Consider the following 19480-nt stretch of genomic DNA (forward strand, 5'->3'; position numbering starts at 1 on the left):
GTAATGGGGATGTGACGTTTTTTCTGCTGCAGATCGTTGTTTGTTTATGTCAAATTTTTAGTTTTTTTTAAATGTCCAATTTATTTTTAAAATTTTCATTTTTTTTCTTCAAATTTTATTTTATTTTTTTCAGGTTTCAAACTTTAATTTTTTTTAAATCTATTTTTCAAGTTTTCAATCTGTTTATTGGTTTGCTTTAAGCTGATTTTGGAGTTAGGGTAATATTTCGGCTAAATGCTAGCTGTTTTAACTAACTTAGGCTTTTTGAAAAGTTTTTTTAGGCTGTTTTGGAGTAAGGCTAATGTTTTAGCTCTCTTGGTTAATTTAGGCTTTTTCAGTTTTGTAGGGTATTTTGAAGCTTAGCTATTTTTTCAGCTACATTATAGCTGCTTTGGCTAATTTAGTTTTTTTTCTAAGTTTTTTTAGGCTAATTTGGCATTTAGCTAATATTTTAGCTGGCTATAAGCTTCAGCGTTTTCAGCTATCAGCTTTAGTGGTGCTTGCTATCAATTTCAGCATCTTTAGCTATCAATTTCAGCATCTTCAGCTATCAATCATTCACACTAGCATTATTGCAGGTAATGCTATATATCTAGTTTACAATTATGTTAAAAAGTTAAAGTTTTAAAGTTTTAAACATTTCGTTTGTTTAATAAATGTTTGTCTTGTTCGGCCCGCGACCTAAGGTATGTTTTGGATTTTGGCCCCTTGTGCGATTGCGTTTGACACCTCTGCTTCAGAGTGTCTTGTGTGGTTTTACATGAAGCATCGACAGCATTTGACTTTTTTTGACTGCAGACTTGTAGAATGGAGCTGTCATCTCGGTTCCCTGACTGTTCCCAGGACTGCCAGAAGAAAACAAATGATAACCTCATGAGAACAATTTGCACCCCAGCAATCAGTGACATCATGGGCATTTTGGAGGGGCTGGAAGAGAAGGAAGTTGAGCTATTTCTGCTCTTTTGACTCTGGCCAGAGGAGAATAGCTGGACAGCATGTCTGCAGCAGTGACAGGGAGTGTGGAAAACTATTCAACAAAAAAATTCAGTTTCAGCTCTGGAGCCTTGTTAAATTTCTTATACAGTAAGGCTATTTAGCCTTTAAATGGCGACCCCTTTTAAAGAGGCTTCGTTTGCAATAAAGGCAGTAAACCCATTGATCCTCAAAAGAGCAAATATTAAGTGAAAGCTTTTTAAAACAGCATGGGAGTGTTTTTAAAGTCCTGTAATACTGGCCTCTGTTTGTGCTAATGTCTCTCTGTGCTGTTTCCAAATACTGTAAATGAGTGTATGTTCTCAATGAAACGACCATTCATAATATTACTCATGATGCAAACATCATAGAAGCATTACATTTAAGACCATCACATGTTGATTTCATATAGTTTGTAACTTTTATGTCAGTTGTAAAACTCCTTTTGTGAAGGTCTTGAAATGTGCCTGTTGCTGACTGTTGCCTTGACTACATTCAAAACAAGTCTTTATTATTGATTCACTGTGACATGTTGGAAAAAAGGAATTCCCAAACCAGACTGAGATAACTAGATGTAGAGGTCAATTTTGTAGTTTTGGCAGTGAGATTGAGAAACAAAGAGACACTGCCCTCATCCAAGTTAACACTTCCAATGGAAAGTCTAGGCAGGTACCTTGCTTGGGGCCTCCAGGTTCAATACTCTTCAGGAGTCACTACTTGTCACGATGCGATTTGTATCACGATAAACGTGTTACAGTATGATATGTATCACGATACATGTGTCACGACACGATATGTATCACGATAGACATGTCACGATACGACACGTATCTTGATAGATGTGTCACGATATGATTTGTATCACGATAGACGTGTCATAATACGATATATTTCACGATAGACTTGTCGTAATACGATATATATCACGATAGACGTGTCATGATACGATATGTATCGTGATAGGCGTGTCATGATATGATACATATCACGTTAGACATAGCACAATACAATGTGTCATGTTAGACGTGTCATAATACGCGATATATCACGATAGAAGTGTCGTAATACGATATGTATCACGATAGACGTCCTGATACGATAGGACGTGCCACAATATAATATGTATCGTGATAGGCGTGTCACAGTAAGAAATGTATCACGATAGACGTGTCACGATACGATATGTATCACGATAAACATATCACGATACAATATATCACGATAGACGTGTCACAATGCAATATGTATCTCAGTTTCTCCCAAGACAGCATTCAAGGCAATAATTCCCTTTTTTCGTTTTTCTTTTAGAAAAATACTTTATCTGAATAATAATAATACACCTTTTGCATTAATAAATGGTAAAATACAAACATTAAGCAACTGTATCCCATATACAAGTAGACACAGAACTACTTGTTTGGAGTATCGCAATATTTTACTGAATCGATAGTAGTGACATATGGATGGCGTTGCTTTAAGGAAGTTTGGAAATTGATCTTAGAGGAGAAAATAATAGTTGTGGAATTATATAGCACCAAGTCATTCATATATTGGAATATAGCTGTAAAAATGGTAGAAGGCCCAAACTATTCTAGTCACAGTCCTGTTCACTCATGCACACACACATACTGATAGCGACTCCGCTGCCCAACATGCCAACCTATAATCATCAGGAGCAATGTGGGGTTCTTGCCCACGGACACTTTGACACATGAGTGAGAAAGGCGGGAACCAGACCTGCGATCATTCCATCAGTGGTTGACCGCTCTACCTCTGCACCACCAGTAAAAATGAAAAAGCCTGGAGTAAGATTTGCATCGCTTCAACATAAACAGTAGAAAAATGAAAAGAAGCCCCTCCCTGCTCGTTCAGTGTGAACATGGAGTTTAGCGCATTTTTAAGCGCGCGTCACATGACCGTGAGTCTTTTTACGTGCACTGGGAAATCTCTGCTACAGTCTGAACCCTTTCCATCTTTCTGTTGCTTCCACAGTTGTTGCTCCCATGTTTGTTTTTGCTCCGTGTAAAAACATTTAGTCACGTTTGAGTGGCTCTTGGACAGAAAGAAAAGAGCAGACTCCTCGGCCAAAGGAGCGATCTGAAGCCTGTTGATAACGGCGCTGATAAGACTAACGGAGGCCGCTGCAGTTCACCAGGATGGAGATAAACATTCCAGACACGTCTGTGTGCACAACATGAGAAGCATTTGTTTTTGTCTGCACGAGCGATTGGACACACAAACAAAATGCTGCAAAAGGAGCGACTCCGACATGCTTGGTGAAAGTTTGCACACACAGGAAGATTAGTAGATTTGTTAGCTGGTAAGTGGCTGCCTGAGATTTACAGTCACATTTCCAGCTGTATAAAGTCTGGAGGCAAAGCTCACCCACATTTAGTTTTCTGTCTTATTCAGTCATTTCACCCAATTAGCTTTCTGTCTCAGGAGAGAGTGTAGAAATAATAGTAAACCCATATTTCAACATTCTTTTTCTCCGCAGACTTCATCCTTTGAGAGTTTTTATAAATAGTGAGGACTTTATTCATTTAAATTCCTTTTTTTTCCTTCTTTTGTTTCTCCCAACATTATTTCTCGGCCCCTCCCAGCGCTTAGGTCAGTGTTCAGTCCCACCTCCACGTTCCCATCGCTGCGTCTGGTTGATGGGAAAATGTTCTCTCACACACGCCTATACAACCTTTTTTAACCTCTCCAGAGGAATCCCTTTTATTAATGCGGGATCCCATTTTTCTTTTTGTGGTTTGCCAAAGAACAAGAATACATCATATAAGAAAGATGGGAGTGTATGACCGTAAATCCATTTTCCATTTCAAATTAGATTTAGCGTAGGGGTGTCGACGTTAACGCTCACAATTGATTTAAAAAAAATCAAAAATACTTTGCGAAGCAGCTGTCTTCCACTTTTGCCTCCACAACGTGCTTTAATTTCTGATAATGCGCACTTCGTCTCGCATTATCCCCTTATATCGTGGTTACTCACAAAATAAATGAATATTCAATTGATTTTTTGTACTTTATTAGCATTATTTTTTCGGTTTAGATCGCTTTTTCACATAAAGTGAACTATTTGATAGTGCGAGTCGCTGTTCCAGCACCGACCTGGACTGCAGCAGTAAAGTGACATAAATGCTGATCGTCACGATAGGTTCAATAAAGCATCAGTTCAGAGAGAAAGTTCACGTCTTACTACTTGTTCTTGTCCAGATGTTAAAAAAAGGAAAGAAGCATTTTCTCCCTGGTTTGTTTTTGTTCAAAAGCTGCATATCATCATAAAAAATTACCCAGTAAAAATGTGATTATTCAAAACAAAAGAGAGGGATTCATTTGATTTTTTTTTTAACCGATTGACAGCACTAGTTTAACCAAAAATATTCTAGTAAAAATACTTCATACCTATCTCAAGACTAAAGTAAGAACTTAATATTCTTCTCTATAAATCAAACTTTTATCATTTGTGGTTCTTACTGCATCAATCCAGGACAATCTGACCTTTTGTACTGTTGCGGTCTATACCTGCAGCTCACATCGTTTATTGTTGTTTCTCCTCTACTTGTAAATGTTTAGGACTTTTTTTACCTTAGAGATTCACTCCAATCATATTCTGATCTAGTGTAAAAATGTTCCCAGTGGCCTCTTAATTATGATTATGCCATTTTTAGGCAAAATAAATAAACCTGTGTTGTTTTTTTTAAACAAAATGTGTTTAGAAACTTGTTAGAAATCCACCTCTGAGTTTTATTGATGGATTTATTTGACAGATTTCAAACATTAATTGTAGAAAATACAAAGAAAAAAAATCACACAGATTTATCAAACTCATTACATAAATAATGAAATACATTGGTTAAAAAAACAAAGACATTAAATAAAGTGATTATTAACGAGAGTTAAGTAAAGTTTGATTGAAAATGAGTGAGTGGGAAGAAGCAAACTTATATTATTCCGACCCTATTTTATTTTATATTTTCTGATGTATATATTCTGATCAGATCAAGTTTAGATTTTTTTTCAAGGAAAATAAACAAGCTCTTTTTGATTGTTGATTAACATTCATTCATGATTTCAGTAAACAAAAACATCACCTAACAGATCTGCAATACTCACTGATCATCAGAATACAATTTCATATTAATCCAGAAATCCCCGTTTCATATTATAGATCAAGTAATGAAGGCTTTTTTTTTTAGTTGTGGGCGCGGAAGTAAGCCTCCACTGATATCCCATTATCCCACTCTCTCCCGCTCACTGATAGCCCCTTACAACCTCAAACTAACTTTGGCGGTTCAATAAAAATGGCGATAAATAAAAACAAAGATTTTATTAGATCTATTCGTCTGCATCCTAATGGAAAAGCAGACTTGCTTCTTCACAAAAAAACGTGTTTTTTCATCTCCTCCTGCTTCACTGTTATTTGAATAAAGAAATACTCAAAAATGTTACATTATTTTGTCTAAATACCATGAGAAAAATGCTCCAAGAGGATGTTAAAAACCCCAAAAACCTCATTCTCAGTGGAGTTGGTGTTCAATGTTTTCTTTCTCTGTTTTTAGCTCAGACAACACTTTGGAAAACTGGCCGACAGTGAGGAACATGCAATCTCCATGGAGTAACAGTTCTTGAGAATGTTATTCCTTTGACTTTGCATCATAAAACATAAATCCCTTTTGTGTCAAAGTTTTCTTGGGTCTTTATGGCCCCCATTGCACACATGCAGCGCTGCGTACATCATAACAACGGGACCTGTAGGAGTGTTTGTGTGATTGCTACGAAACAAAACATGCTGTAAAAATCTTGTGTTGAAGCTTGATAATGTGGAAATACTAAAAAAAGATAAGCTGCATTTATTTCTACTGTCACACAAAGCAGCGATTGTTTTCAATAGTTTTCAACAAATGCATGAGATAATCAGGGAGATGTTTAAAAACACTTCAACAAAGAAATGTGTGAAAAGATTTGTGTATCTTATCGCTTGATAACCCATAAAATCTTTAAACAACTTCTGTAATGTGAATAGATTTAGCGAAAGGTTAAACTGGAGTTTCTATTTTTTGATCATTACGACCACAAAGAGCTTTGAGGAACATTTATTTCTAACAGACTTTTGACTTTTTCTGGACTCTGGTGTCTTGAAGTCCTCAGATGAACAGAAGAAATGTACTTTTTGGTCCAGAATTCCAGATGCTTTTTGGAGCAAATATGAAAAGAAGCAACAAATCTAAGCAGTGTGTTCTGTGAGGGTAATGAGCTGATTCAACGTCCTCAGCAAAACACATTTACTCTTCTTTGATGGCAAACTTTCAAGAAAAAGACATTCTGTGTTCAGGCTTTCCAAGACTCGGTAAAATGCCCAGCTCGCTTTTAAAGGTTGTTTTCCCAGAATCCACGTCTGTGTGAGAAAAGACTTTTATAGAAACAACTTTAAGGAGTTTTCTGAATGAAATGCTAAAATAAGATGTTGCTTCAATGCCAAAATGTTTTGTTGTGCTGTAGGAAAAACAGACAGGAAGCAGCAAAAAGCTTCTTGTTGTGAAGTGTTTTATTTTTTATGGTAATTTTCAAATAAAATTTGAGCTTACCTAATATTTTAGCAACATCCTAATGTAGCTAATGTAGGGTAGCTAACATTTTGGAAAATCTGTTATCTACTGAGGGTTTTTAAGCTAATGTGGAGTTTAGCTAATATTTTAGCAACATGCTAACGTTTTTGGCTAATTTGTTATCTACTTGTTTTTTTTAAGGCTAATTTAGAGTTTAGCTAATATTTTAGCAACATGCTAAAGTTTTGGGCTAATTTGTTATCTACTGGGGTTTTTAAAAGGCTAATTTAGAGTTTAGCTTCTATTTTAGCAACAGGCTACTATTTTTGGCTAATTTGTCATCTACAGTTTTTTTAAAGGCTAAATTAGAGTTCAGCTTCTATTTCAGCAACAAGCTAACATTTTAGACTAATTTGTTTTACTGTTTTTTTAAAGGCTAATTTAGAGTTCAGCTTCTATTTTAGCAACAAGCTAACATTTTTGGTTAATTTAGTTTACTAAGGAATTTTAGAATATTTTGGAGATGATAGCAAGCTAGCTATTTTGGCTAATTTGACATCTACCAGGGTTTTTTTTTGGGCTAATTAGGAGTTTAGCTAATATTTAAGCAGCACTAAATATTTTTGCAAAATTGGCATGTATTAGAGATTTTTCAGCAATTTTACTACAAGATTTTCCGAGATTTAGATCAACTTCAGCGTATAGTTCTTATCAAATTTAGCATTTTGCGAACAGCTTTTGTATTTTCAGCAAATCCCTTCTGCAATTTGAGTAATTTCAGCAAAAAAGCCTTCAGCATTATCGCAGGTAATGCAACTTTTCAAGGTTTGATTGTGATACAAATGTGAAAAATCAATTGAGTCGTGGAAGCCAAAAAAACAACAAGAAAACAAAAAACAAACCTTCTGATCATCTTTAGATACTTTTAAAGTCTCCCCAATGGTTATTTCACTACGATTATGCCCTTCTTATCCCAAAAAAAAAAAAAAAATCTGTCATTTTCTGGGGTCATTAATATTAAAAATTCACTAGTGGGTGGGACTATTAGCGCAGAGTAAGCCTGCACTGATATCCCATTATCCTTTTGTTCACACTCTCTACCAATAGCTTACAGCCCCTCAGAACCCCAAGCTAACATTAGCAGTGCAAAAAATATGGTGAGCCATCCAGCCGTACAGTTTTGAACCAAATTCCAGCTCAAACGAGGAAAAAAAAAGACTTTCATGGATCTATTTGTCAGCAGGGAGCTTGTGGACCGCACAGCATATTTTCAAAATCACAAAACAATCTTTTTCAAACATCATTTCTTTATCTGCTCCTGATTCACAACGATTTCCATTAAAAAATGCAATTTAAGCTTAATTTTCTTTTTTATGTCCTCCATTATAAGAAAAATGTCAACAAAAATATTTTTGTTGAAGTGGTTTTTCAGTTATTACAGTTTTAAAATGGTTTCACAAACCCCGCTTAAATATATATATATATATATATATGTTTCAAATAAAATAGGAAAAGTATAACAATATCATTGATGATAATTTCTTTAAATATAAGACAAAAAGAGAAAAATGGGGTTGTACAGGATTAGACTTGACTTTTCCATGCTCATTCGACCTCCTTTGTGTTCGAGTTGATCATAAATGCAGATGCACAGGTCAGCGCTCCACAGACTGAAGGTCACGTGAGGTTTGAGGATCAAAGACTGTCTGACAGACAGGCGAGTGGAGAGTCAAACAACGAGAAAGCTGGCAGAGAAAAACGGAGCCAGATGGATGGGAGAGTGCTGTCTGGAGCCCCAATGTCCTACTTTCTCCCGTCTCTATCTCAGCTCTTTTTTTCTGCTGCGTTTCAGTCTGTGTGGCCTCCTGTCTTAAAAAAACTAATGAGAGATTTGAAAAAAGTCACTGGTGGTAGAAATCAACGACCAGGAATGAGCAACACTGATCTAGGAAGTATGTACTTCTTAAATCTTTAGGAGGTCATAGTCAAGTCTCTGATTTGTGAAGTTATTCCCGATAAATCATGATAGCATGACTGGCAGATATGAAGAAACAGGATTGCTGCACTACGACAGACTGGTGACCTGACCCGGTTGTACCTTTCCCTCAGGGCTGCATGGCAAAAAAGAAGCACTGTAGCTGTCTGGAATATGTTAAAACAAGTATTTATTTAATTTGAATTCTAAAGAATTGAATAATAATCACTTAAAGTTTTTTTAGCGTAATAATATTACTCCCTAGCCAGGACGCGAATCTCCAACCCCTTCAATGGAAGGTAGCCACGCTAACCCCGTACTAACATTTGATGTCTTTCTCCGCACGGTAGATCTTTTGACAGGCATCTCCAGGGTTTCAGGTTTAAAGATTTATATTAAGGGTTTAAAAAGAAGAAAGGAAAACAAATTGACATTGAATTCTTCTTTAAAGCTGTCCCTGAGGGTTTGTTTCGCTGCTTTTTCATCCTTAAGGTTTTAAAGAAGCAATAAAAGATAACCCCTAGGCGGCCGCCTATGCCCAGGGCCTGCCCTCACACAAAAGTAGCCGGGTTAGGCTCTGGCAGTCATGTGACCCTGTAGGGGATGCAGCAAGTTTGAAAATGGATGGATGGATGGAGCTGCTGGATTATAAAGAGAATTAAGGAATTTTTATTCGTCATATGCAGAATCAACATAAGGTCAACAATGCCACGAAATACTTAGGATGAATAGAACCATTTGGCTCACCAAAAGAAATTGACAGGCACTCATAGCTTGCATAGTAGTACCTTGCAAAAATACAAAATGAGAGAACATAATAGAGCACAAGGGGTTGAGACAAGGTGGAGGTTGAATTAAAGGAGTTCAATAATCTGACAGTTTGGGGATAGTAACTATCGCTGAGTTCTTTAAAATTGTTCTTTCACAGCATAATTTAGTAATTTGTAGTCGCTAATTTCTCAAAGAAACTACAAAGGCCTGATTAACCCAATTCCAGGCATGTGCTTCATTACAAACACATGCATTGCGCTTGAGTCCTAAAGCTGAGTTTCTACAGAAAGAAACGGTTATTGTGTGTGTTTTTTTTTTAAATAAGCTGATTTGAATGCCTGAAATCACATTTCAGATCTTTAAACCCCCTCTGAAGGAAACATAAGAACTTCACAAGTAAAGAAAAGCATTCACAATGAGGGAATATATCAAAAAGACAATACTGATTTGTTTTGCTACTCTGGTTTATGCTAATCCTGCAACAGATGTAATTGATTAAATCCATGTTTTGTAATTTAGATCCTCAATGTTTCATTAACTAACGAGAACATTTCCAATCCCAGACTACAGAACTGGACCGTGCTTCACCCAGGTGAACAACCAGATGTGCCAGGGCCAGCTCAGTGGAATCGTCTGCACTAAAACGCTTTGCTGCGCCACCATTGGCCGAGCCTGGGGCCACCCCTGCGAGCAGTGTCCCGCCCAGCCGCACCCCTGCAGACGAGGCTTCATCCCGAACATCCGCACCGGCGCCTGCCAAGGTCAGATCTCACACTTTGTCGTATTTCCACACCTAAAAGATCCCGCTTTTTAGCTTCATGTGAGCATAAAAAAAAAACACAGAGAGGGGTTCTGAAGTGCACAACTGCACCCAACGACACAATAAACACACTAACCCTCACTTTTTCCATCATCATCTCAGCTGCACAACATCCTCCAGCTAGTGTTGACAGCACTCGTAGTACATGTATACAGTGAGCCGGATACACACTCCAATTTTCCTGCTGTGATGCGACTTGGCAGATAGAAGTGTATGAACAGCTTGTAGGAATACTTGTTGCTGTATTTAGGGGAAGTTCTACAGTAAATATCATCATCTGTCTTACTGAAAGTCAGCATCTGGAGGAGGTTGAGCCGTCCTTCTGATGAAGAAGGCCTTCAAAAAACACTTTTATCTGATCGGCAGTGAAGCGACTCGGCGCTGCAGACGGCCTCTGAAACTGATGGTGGTTCTGTCAGCTTGAAAAACTGTTTCAGAAACTGCTGGGGTTTTTTTCTAAGACCCACTCTGATTATCTTTTGAGTTATTTTCAATTGTTCCTATTGGTCTTTTATTTATGGCGTTTTTAGCCTAAACAAAAAGAACTGTTGCTTTCAAGGACATAGTTTCTGCAGGACAGCTGTAGTTCATTAGACTGATCAGTGTATTTCAATATCTGGTCATAATATCTTAATATCTAGTTTAGGACAGACTATGTGTATTAATCTTGATGGTTTTAAATCTAGAACAGCTCGGGTGTCTTTCGGAGTTCCACAGGGTTAAGTGTTAGGGACTCTTCTGTTTTCCTGCTTCCATTGTGGACATGTATATTAATGGACTTTTTTTTCAACCCCTACCCTCTCGTGTTACAAATAGGAAGTACCCACTGGTTGCAAGAAGTCCCATAGACTTCCATTGAGAAATAGACAGTTGTTGCTCAGTCATTTTATTTGTCAGAATAACCATTCCTGCGCTGACGCCTTCTTCTTTCTAATCCTATTTTTTAAAGATATTTTGTCTGTATTGCCAGTTATTCAAGTTATAAACTGACCAATCAGATGCCTCAGTAAAAGCATGTGGTACCCGCTGGCCCTGCCTCAAACGTTTGATTGAGAGGGAGGGGTGTAGACTTCAAACAAGCCGGAACAGGCTTACTCATGATCGGTAGACATAACTGGAAGTGATGGCGAAGGCTCTAGCCCAATTTCACGAGGGCTAGAGGTAAGGCATTTCCTTTGGGAGACCTCAACACTTATTATGTCCAGTTCTAATAAATGGTCTATGGTTTGGGTCCATTCTAAGAGGGCACGGTATTTCTTACATCTATACGCAGATGACAGTCAGATTTATCTGCCACTGATAAAGACGGAGGATTTTCTCGCTAACCCGGTTGTATCATGTCTCTCTGATAATAAGGACTGGTTGGTCTCAAGTTTCCTTAATTTTAATTAAGAAAAAACAGAAGCTCTAGTGTTTGGACCAATCGGCCAGACCAGTCCCCTCTTGACCGGGTTAGCAACTACAGCGAAAGAGAAGCTGCATAAGCTGACTTAGAAACGGACGGAAAATTAAAAAGAGAACCACAGAGGATAGTTATAATCCGGAGCAGTTGTTTATTATGGATGAAGCCGGCCTCTATGCTGCAGAAGAGTCTATGGTCTGAATTAAAAATAAAAAAAAACTTTATGTTGAGCAATACTCCAATGCTCTTCAATAAGTGTTTTAGGAAGCACAGTCGGAAGTGGTTTTGATAAGGATGGATCGAAAACGGACATTCTTCGGCCACGGGGGTCAGGTGAGAAGGGGGTGGGGGTCTTCGTATTCGTGGCTTCATTGTGTCTCCGGTCCCCAACCCCCACTAATAAGGGGAAATACTAAATGTGAAGAATGTATCATTCTTTGCAAGAAGATTGCGGGAAGAGAAGAAGAATACAGCCAAAAAACAGCGCAAAACTTTCAGTTTGGATCTTGAGTTGGGAAAAAAAACACTGGTCGGACCCTTGCTGTTGTCGTAAAACCTTTCCGCCAATCAATGGGTTACATTGTGTGATGACAGAAGCTCCGCCCTCAAGGGTCCATTCCATTTTTCTATGGATCTACGACCAACGGAGGACCAGAAATGGTACCAGTTGGTCCTTTTTAACGGAAATGCTTAAAAAAAAGTCCAGTCCGGCCCTTTCTGCCCCACTCAATGGAAGCAAGGCCATAGATGTCTGTTCCCAGATGATCTGGGGTTTTTAGACTAACTTTTTCAAGTCAACAGTCTCTAACTTGGGTTTTAAATTAGACAGTCATTTCAAACTTGATTGCCAGATCAAATCAGTGGTGAAAATTACCTTTTTCAATCTTTGGCATCTTTCCAAAATGAAACCACTTTTATCACCTGCATATTTTTGAAACAGTAATCCACATTTTCATCACATCTCGGCTGCAACTTTCTTTGTCTTGAACTAAACTCATGTCTTTAACGCCCTGCATATTTTCTACAACAAGATTCACAACAATTTGAATAAATAAATATTCAGATTCTCAATTTTAAGCTTAAAAACACCATTTTCATGAGAGTGGGTCTTTCAACAAATTGTGGATTTTGAAGGAATGGTAAGGCATGCTAAACATTGCTTGAAGGCATACATAGAAGGAGACATAACAGACACTCTTTGCATACCTTCCTAATAAACTGCAGGCCCACCAGACGATGCGATAATCTTGCATCAACAAACAGCACATGAGGAGAACATTTCCCCTTTTCGAGGAACTCAACCGGCCTCTTTGTTGCCCCCGTTCAGCTCCTCTCATTCGAACAGCAAGTGTCCCCCTGGGCGGTGAGTGATAAATGACATTTTAATGCCATCCGCCCTGCAGATTCCTGAAACAAACTAGCCACATTTCACATTTCAAATGAACTTCATGAATATTGTGTTCCTTTTGTGTATCAAGGTTTTTTTTTCTAGGTCATACATAGACTAACATAAACACACTTGGAAACACCTGGATGATGTTTGCAGATGTTTATTTAGCCAAATAGACGTGGGGCTTCTAACTTCTTCCTTGTTGCAAACCAATCTGCTACCATCTGCTAGCTTATCTTCTCAAGAGCTTTACATACTTTTGTATAAAGAGGAGTGATTAAACATTCTGGGGCAAGGAATCCTTTTTGATCATTTCTTTTATATTTAATTTGACATTCACATAAAGTTTTCATTCACTGGCCATTTTGTTAGGTCCACTTTCTAGTAGCTTTTTTGCCTTCAGAACTGCTTTAATCCTTGGTGGCATAGATACAACAAGGTACCGGAAACATTTCTCAGAGATTTTGTTCCATCTTGACATCACAGCATCACACAGTTGTTGGCTGCACATCCACGATGCCAATCTCCTGTTCACATCCCAAAGGGGACTTCCAGTGAACTTATTGTCATGTTCTAGAAACCAGTCTGAGATGAGCCCACCTTTGTGACATGGCACCTTACCCTGGGAGTAGCCGTTAGACAGGTGTCTCCAACCCTGTTCCTTGTGAGCTACTGGATGCATGTTTTGCAGCTAACCCTGCTTCAGTAATTCCTGCTCACCTGGATGAGGTGTGTTCATTCTGTCACAAACGGGCAGAGACAGATGGTTTCACGTGCAGCAGGTTTATTAGTTCAGAGCACAGCTAAAAGTCAACAAAGCTAAACCAGGGTTAGAAAGGCAAAGGTCAATCTCAAGCATGGGATCAACCAAGGCGAGGGTCAGGGCAGGCAGCAAGCAATCAACGATAAAGCAAAAGGTCAGGTCCAGATAGAAACGCTCGGTAATGCAGGCTGAGTGGCACAAACAATACTTCGCACTGAGTGAGGCTCTGTGCAGTGCTTAAGTGTCCTGTGTGTGATTGGCAAATGAGAGGAACTGTGCGTTGGGGCTGCTGGGAGATGTAGTGCAGTCAGTACTCTGGAGATGGCACATTCAATCAAAAACTGGGCTCACAAGATCCGGCTAATCAGCATCTACTGAAATGGGGTTAGCTGCCAAACAAGCAGGGTAGTAACTCATGAGGAACATGGTTGGAAATATCTGCTTTAGGAAATGGGTACACGTGGTCATGAGGTAATGGAGATAGTTAGCAACAATATTCAGGTAGACTGGTGTGGTAACCATGATTAATATGTAAATAGTAAATGCCGTACACTTGTATAGTACTTTTCTACGTTTCCTTGAAGATTCAAAGCGCTTCACAGTCAGAGACCCATTCACCCATTTACACCCAATCACACATTCACACACTGCTGGTGGCTCCGCTGCCAAACACTGGTGCCAACCTTCCACCAAAAGCAATTTGGGGTTCAGTGTCTTGCCCAAAGACACTTCAACACATGGGCGGGCAAGGCAGAAATTGAACCCAGAATCTTCCAATCAGGAGTCAACTGCCATACCGCTGCACCATGGACTAAGAGCCCCAAAGTGTGCCAAGAGAATACCCCCATACCATTACACCACTTACTTGAACCGTCGATCCATCCTCTTATGTTGTTTATGCCAAATTCTGACCATCCAAATGTCGCAACAGAAATGGAGACTCTTGCAGCCTCAGTTTCCTGTTCTTAGCAGACAGGAGTGGTACCCGGTGTGGTCTTCTGCTGCTGTAGCCCATCTGCCTCAAGGTTGTTGTGTGTTCAGAGATGCTTTTCTAAGCTGTAACCTGTTTGAGTTACTGTTGCCTTTCTATCAGCTGGAACTAGTACAACAATTCTCCTCTGACCTCTGGAATCAACAAATCATGTCCATTCACTGGATATTTTCTCATTTTCTGACCATTCTCTATAAACCCTAGAGATAGTTGTGGGTGAAAATCCCAGTAGACCAGCAGTTTCTGAAATACCGTCTGCCACCAGCAACCAAGCCACGTTCAAAGTCACTTCAATCATCTTTATTCCTCATTCTGATGCTCAGTTTGAACTGGAGTAGATCGTCTTGTCCATGTCTACATGCCTTTGAGCTACTGCCATATGATTGACTTATTAGTAATTTACATTAGAAAGCAGTTGTACAAGTGGCCAGTGAGTGTTTATTCCTTCACTAAACTATAAGTTTTGATTTTCCAATAGAAAGAGGGGGTTTTGCGTGAGAGTTTCTCTATATTTAAGAACTGACCAGGGTTCCTTCATGTTTCTTTGAGTTAAATTTAAAACTTTTCAAGACCTTACATGTGAAAAATCATATTCAATTTATTTCTAATTTGTTATAAAACAAAGGTAAAAACATTTTAGTTAAGTGCAATGGTCTAAAGCTTTCAGTCATACGGAAAAAGGTTGAAATTGAACTATCTTTAAGACCAAGATTTCAAAATCTAAGAGTTTGAAATGCTTTTTAGTTCCTTATTTTACAAATTCAAGACTTTTAATACTTTTTAAGACCCCGCGGGAACCCTGGCAGGCTCTAAATCCAGAACAATAGAATCAGTTAGTAATTGTACGTGCCACCTCCTCTCTTCATGCATGGGCTGCCAAGTTACAAAGTACAAACCCCCCTTTTTTTGGAGAAACTGTGATTTTTTTCTGCCTGAATGTCTTCTTCCCTCTGTCTAGAGTTGTGTTTTTGCACACACACTCATACAAACACACACACACGTCCCTCTGGCTGCAGTACAAAGCAAACATGACCATGAATCCAAATGCAAGTACTCCAGGCTTCAAATTTAGGATGTTTGGCAGGAGTACTCTCAGCTACTTACACATGGAACTTCTCAACATTTTTTGCTTTTCCCATCAGCGGTGAATTCATGTTTTGCACTGATTGTAAGCATGTGTATGTGGGTCACTGTTAACACGATTGGAGATCTTCACTTTTTACACACCGACATATACTGGCAAAAGTGACTCACTCCATTCTTGAGAAAGGTATAGTTAAAAAGTCATTTCCTATTTGAGAGCTGACGTACATCTTTACTGGACGAGGTCTTAGACATCACAGCTCCAGCCAAGTTAGAAAACACTGCAATAAGTTCAAGGCAGAATGAGGGAGAAAGTATTCAAATGGTGGAAAAGCCCAAAGGTTTTTTAAATGAGATGACACACATTACACCCTTTTTCTTTTATTAAAAACATATGACAAATGCACTTCTGAAAAGTTTCGTTCTTCTCCTAAACAGTTTGTGTTTCTCTTCTTCTCCTGATAGATGTGGATGAGTGCCAGGCAGTGCCTGGTTTGTGTTCTGGAGGCAACTGTATCAACACTGTGGGATCCTATGAATGTAAATGCCCTGCTGGTCACCGTCAAAGCGAAACCAGCCACAAATGTGAAGGTTAGTGACATTAAACTCTGATTCAAGTGAGCTGTCACTGTCTGAATGACAGAAATAGGAAACAAGATAATGACTGCAGTGTCAGTTTGGCTACAATTGCATCTTTTTTGGAGGATTTCCTCATCTTTCCATTTTCTGAACCTGCTGTATCCCTTATGGGGTCATGGGGTTGCTGGAGCCTGTCCCAGCTATTGTTGGTTAACACCCAGAGGAAGGTTTTCCTACAGCAGATATTTTCATTTTCTGAGCAATCATTGTTAAAGACCCACTTTAATCTAGTTTAAAGTAATTTACAGTTGACTTTTAATTATGATTATGCAGTTTTTAGCCAAAATCTTGAAAAAATATGTAGTTGTCTACGACATAGTTTCTGCAGAGCTACAGTAGTTCATTAAAAAATTGCCTCTGAGTTGGCAATTGGCACAGAGCAACCCCGCCCCCCTTACCCTCCTCGTTGTTGGGAGCTCAGCCCAGCGAAAAAAAAAGAAAGCTCTTTTGATGTGACAAGAAAACACCAAAAACACAATTTTCATCAAGATGTGTAAAAAATAAATTTGAATCTTTATTTTGATCTGATTAAATAAGTTGCAACTTTAATTTATTCAGAGCAAATAATCAAAAATCTGCTATATTCTCAGTTAGGAAAATAAATTACATCAATAAAAGAAAACCAAAGTTATACAAATTTTTTCATATTCCCAGTTTTTTTCTAAAAATGAGAAATGTCACAGCTAAAGTGTAACTATTTATCCAATTTATTTATTTATTTACTTGACCTGTCCAGCAGCTGAGCAAACAGATACGAGCTGAAGACCTCTTGTGTTGGATAGATTTTACTGTTGCAACAGGAGGTTATGAATCTCCAGACACACGAGGTGTATATTTGTATAAACTTCTGTATTTGAGGCTAAACTTTATTTATACAGTATTAACTATATATGGTCACAGCCAGCAAGGCCAGGTGGGCCCCACATGGTGGGCAGAAAATGTCGGCCCCCAATTTGGTTTGTCCACAGTTTTTGTTGTGGCCCCAACTGTGTTTTCTCACATTAGCTTAGGTGGACACTCAGTAGGTTAGCTTGCTACGCTAGCTAGCTCACTACAACAGACCTCGTTAGTTTGATACAGCAGAGCTTGCTAGCTTGATACACTGGAACTTGCTACAGCGGCGCTCCCTAGCTTGATAAAGCGGAGGTCACTAGCTCAATACAACGGCGCTCATTAGCTCGCTACAGTGGAGCTTGCTACAGCGGAGGTTGGTAGTTTGATACACCGGAACCCGCTAAGCTAACTATAGCAGAGCTCGCTACCTCGATACGACAGCACTCGCTAGCTTGCTACAGCGGAGCTTGCTAGCTTGATGCAACAGAGCTCGCTAGCTCAATACAGCAGAGCTTGCTAGCTCACTCTAGTAAAGCTACTAGGAGGCTGGATAGCGTAGCGAGCCAACTCACCTAAGCTAATGTGGGCAAGCAGAGGTGGGGTCACCACAGAAACTGTGGACAAACCAAACTGAGGCCCACATTTTCTGCCCACTTTAAAAACCATGTGGCCCCCCCCTTGGCCTTGCATTGTATACTTTTCTTGTTGGATCAGACGGAACGAAAAGAAGAAAGAGTGGGATGGTAGAGATGGGGGATAAGGGTATAAAAGGAAGGGGACAGAGAAGAAAAAGGAAAAAAATGGCTTTAAGGAAGTTGGAGGATAATTAAAAAGTCGGAGGAGGCAAACAATATAGTAATAAAATTATCTTTAAAAAGATTAAATGGATAAAAACTTGTAGAAACTGGATTCGATTTTGAAGTTAAAAGTAGAAAACCATTAAACCGGGTTTTTCTGATCTCCTTTAGGAATCAGTTATCAACCCAACAGAGGATTTACATTACACTGTGTTGATTGGGAGGAATTTAAACAATGCTCAGAATAAACAAGGCTTTAACCAAGCAAGTCTGTGTGTGTGCTGAACTGAGGCCCACATAAGTCTTCTGGGAGGATTACCGAAATCCTCCAAACCGTTTGAACCAGATGACATTTATTCGGCTACAATAGTTGCAGAAGAAAAAACTAAAGAAATGTGACTTTTATTTGCTTTTGGGGGTAACTGATGCAGATAAAGTCAAACGGTTTCCAAATTCAGTTTTAGTAGATGCAACAGGCATAAAATAAAACACCAAGAGGTGATTAATGACTCAGCAAATGAGGAGGGAAAGCAGATGGATGAGTTAGGCTCAGTTTCACTTGTGGTTTTTTGGGGGGAAACTCCATCATATGTTGGAGGATAATGAGAGAGCAGCGCGGAGCTTGTTGCAGCTCAAAAGAAGTTTTTACAAAATTAAAACACACTCGAAAAAAAACACTTTAACATCTCCTATATTAATGCAAGAGGGAATGCATTAAGCTCAGGGACATGCACAGGATTTTTGAGGGGCAGGGCAACAAAAACTCACAGTTTTTGTCCTTTAAACAATATAGAACTAAAGTAAAGTTTAAAGAAAGTGCTATTAGTTGAAAGTGATACAACTGTCAACATGTAAAAAAAAGCTATTCGCAACATTTGACACTTTTACAGTCAGTTAAAGCAAAATAAAAGTCAGGCTTTTATGAATAAACTTTATTAGTTTAGTTAACAAACTCACAAGCGCCCTCTCTGTTGAGATGATGCTACTGCATGCATCACCTACTGTTTTTAGTCTGGTTTTATGTCACATCTTAATAAAAAATAAACAAATATGAAAAACATTAAATGTTAAATGGAAAGTGATGATAAAATTGCTTACAATAAACATTTTGTAAAATAAAGGATTCGATTTTGGCATTTATATATTTTGGGTTGCTAAGAGGTTGCTTTGCCAAACCTTGCTGTTGCTATAGCAACCCCTAGCTACCCCCTGACAACTCCTTTTTTCTTGCATCACTAACAAGATTTAATTTATATTGATTCAAAAAAACAGCCCCCTTTTTAATACCAGGTAAAAAGGACAGGTCTTCAAGCACCCCTAGGACCCTATGTGTGCCTGATTAAAACTGCAGCCGCTAATTACTAAATGCTAATCAAGAGGATGTACTTTTAATTTCATTATAGCTAAAAGTTGCTTTCTGTTGCTGAAATGCTAAACTTTTGGTCCAAAAAGTTGCAGATGCATGAAAATTTTTACTAAAGTTGCAGAAGA

The 19480-nt window shown here is 38.6% G+C and overlaps 1 protein-coding gene across 1 annotated transcript in view; it reads left to right on the top strand.

The window, feature by feature from the left end:
* Positions 1-19480, top strand: part of fbn2b (fibrillin 2b) — a gene marked incomplete in the record, with an annotated part of 93244 nt that overhangs the window by 27631 nt on the left and 46133 nt on the right. The window contains 2 exon segments of the mRNA XM_024278609.2: positions 9834-10031; positions 16185-16310. Of these exon segments, the coding sequence (XP_024134377.1) occupies positions 9834-10031; positions 16185-16310 (324 nt within the window).

This window comes from Oryzias melastigma, linkage group LG4 (assembly GCF_002922805.2).
Source record: "Oryzias melastigma strain HK-1 linkage group LG4, ASM292280v2, whole genome shotgun sequence".
NCBI classification, from domain to species: domain Eukaryota; kingdom Metazoa; phylum Chordata; class Actinopteri; order Beloniformes; family Adrianichthyidae; genus Oryzias; species Oryzias melastigma.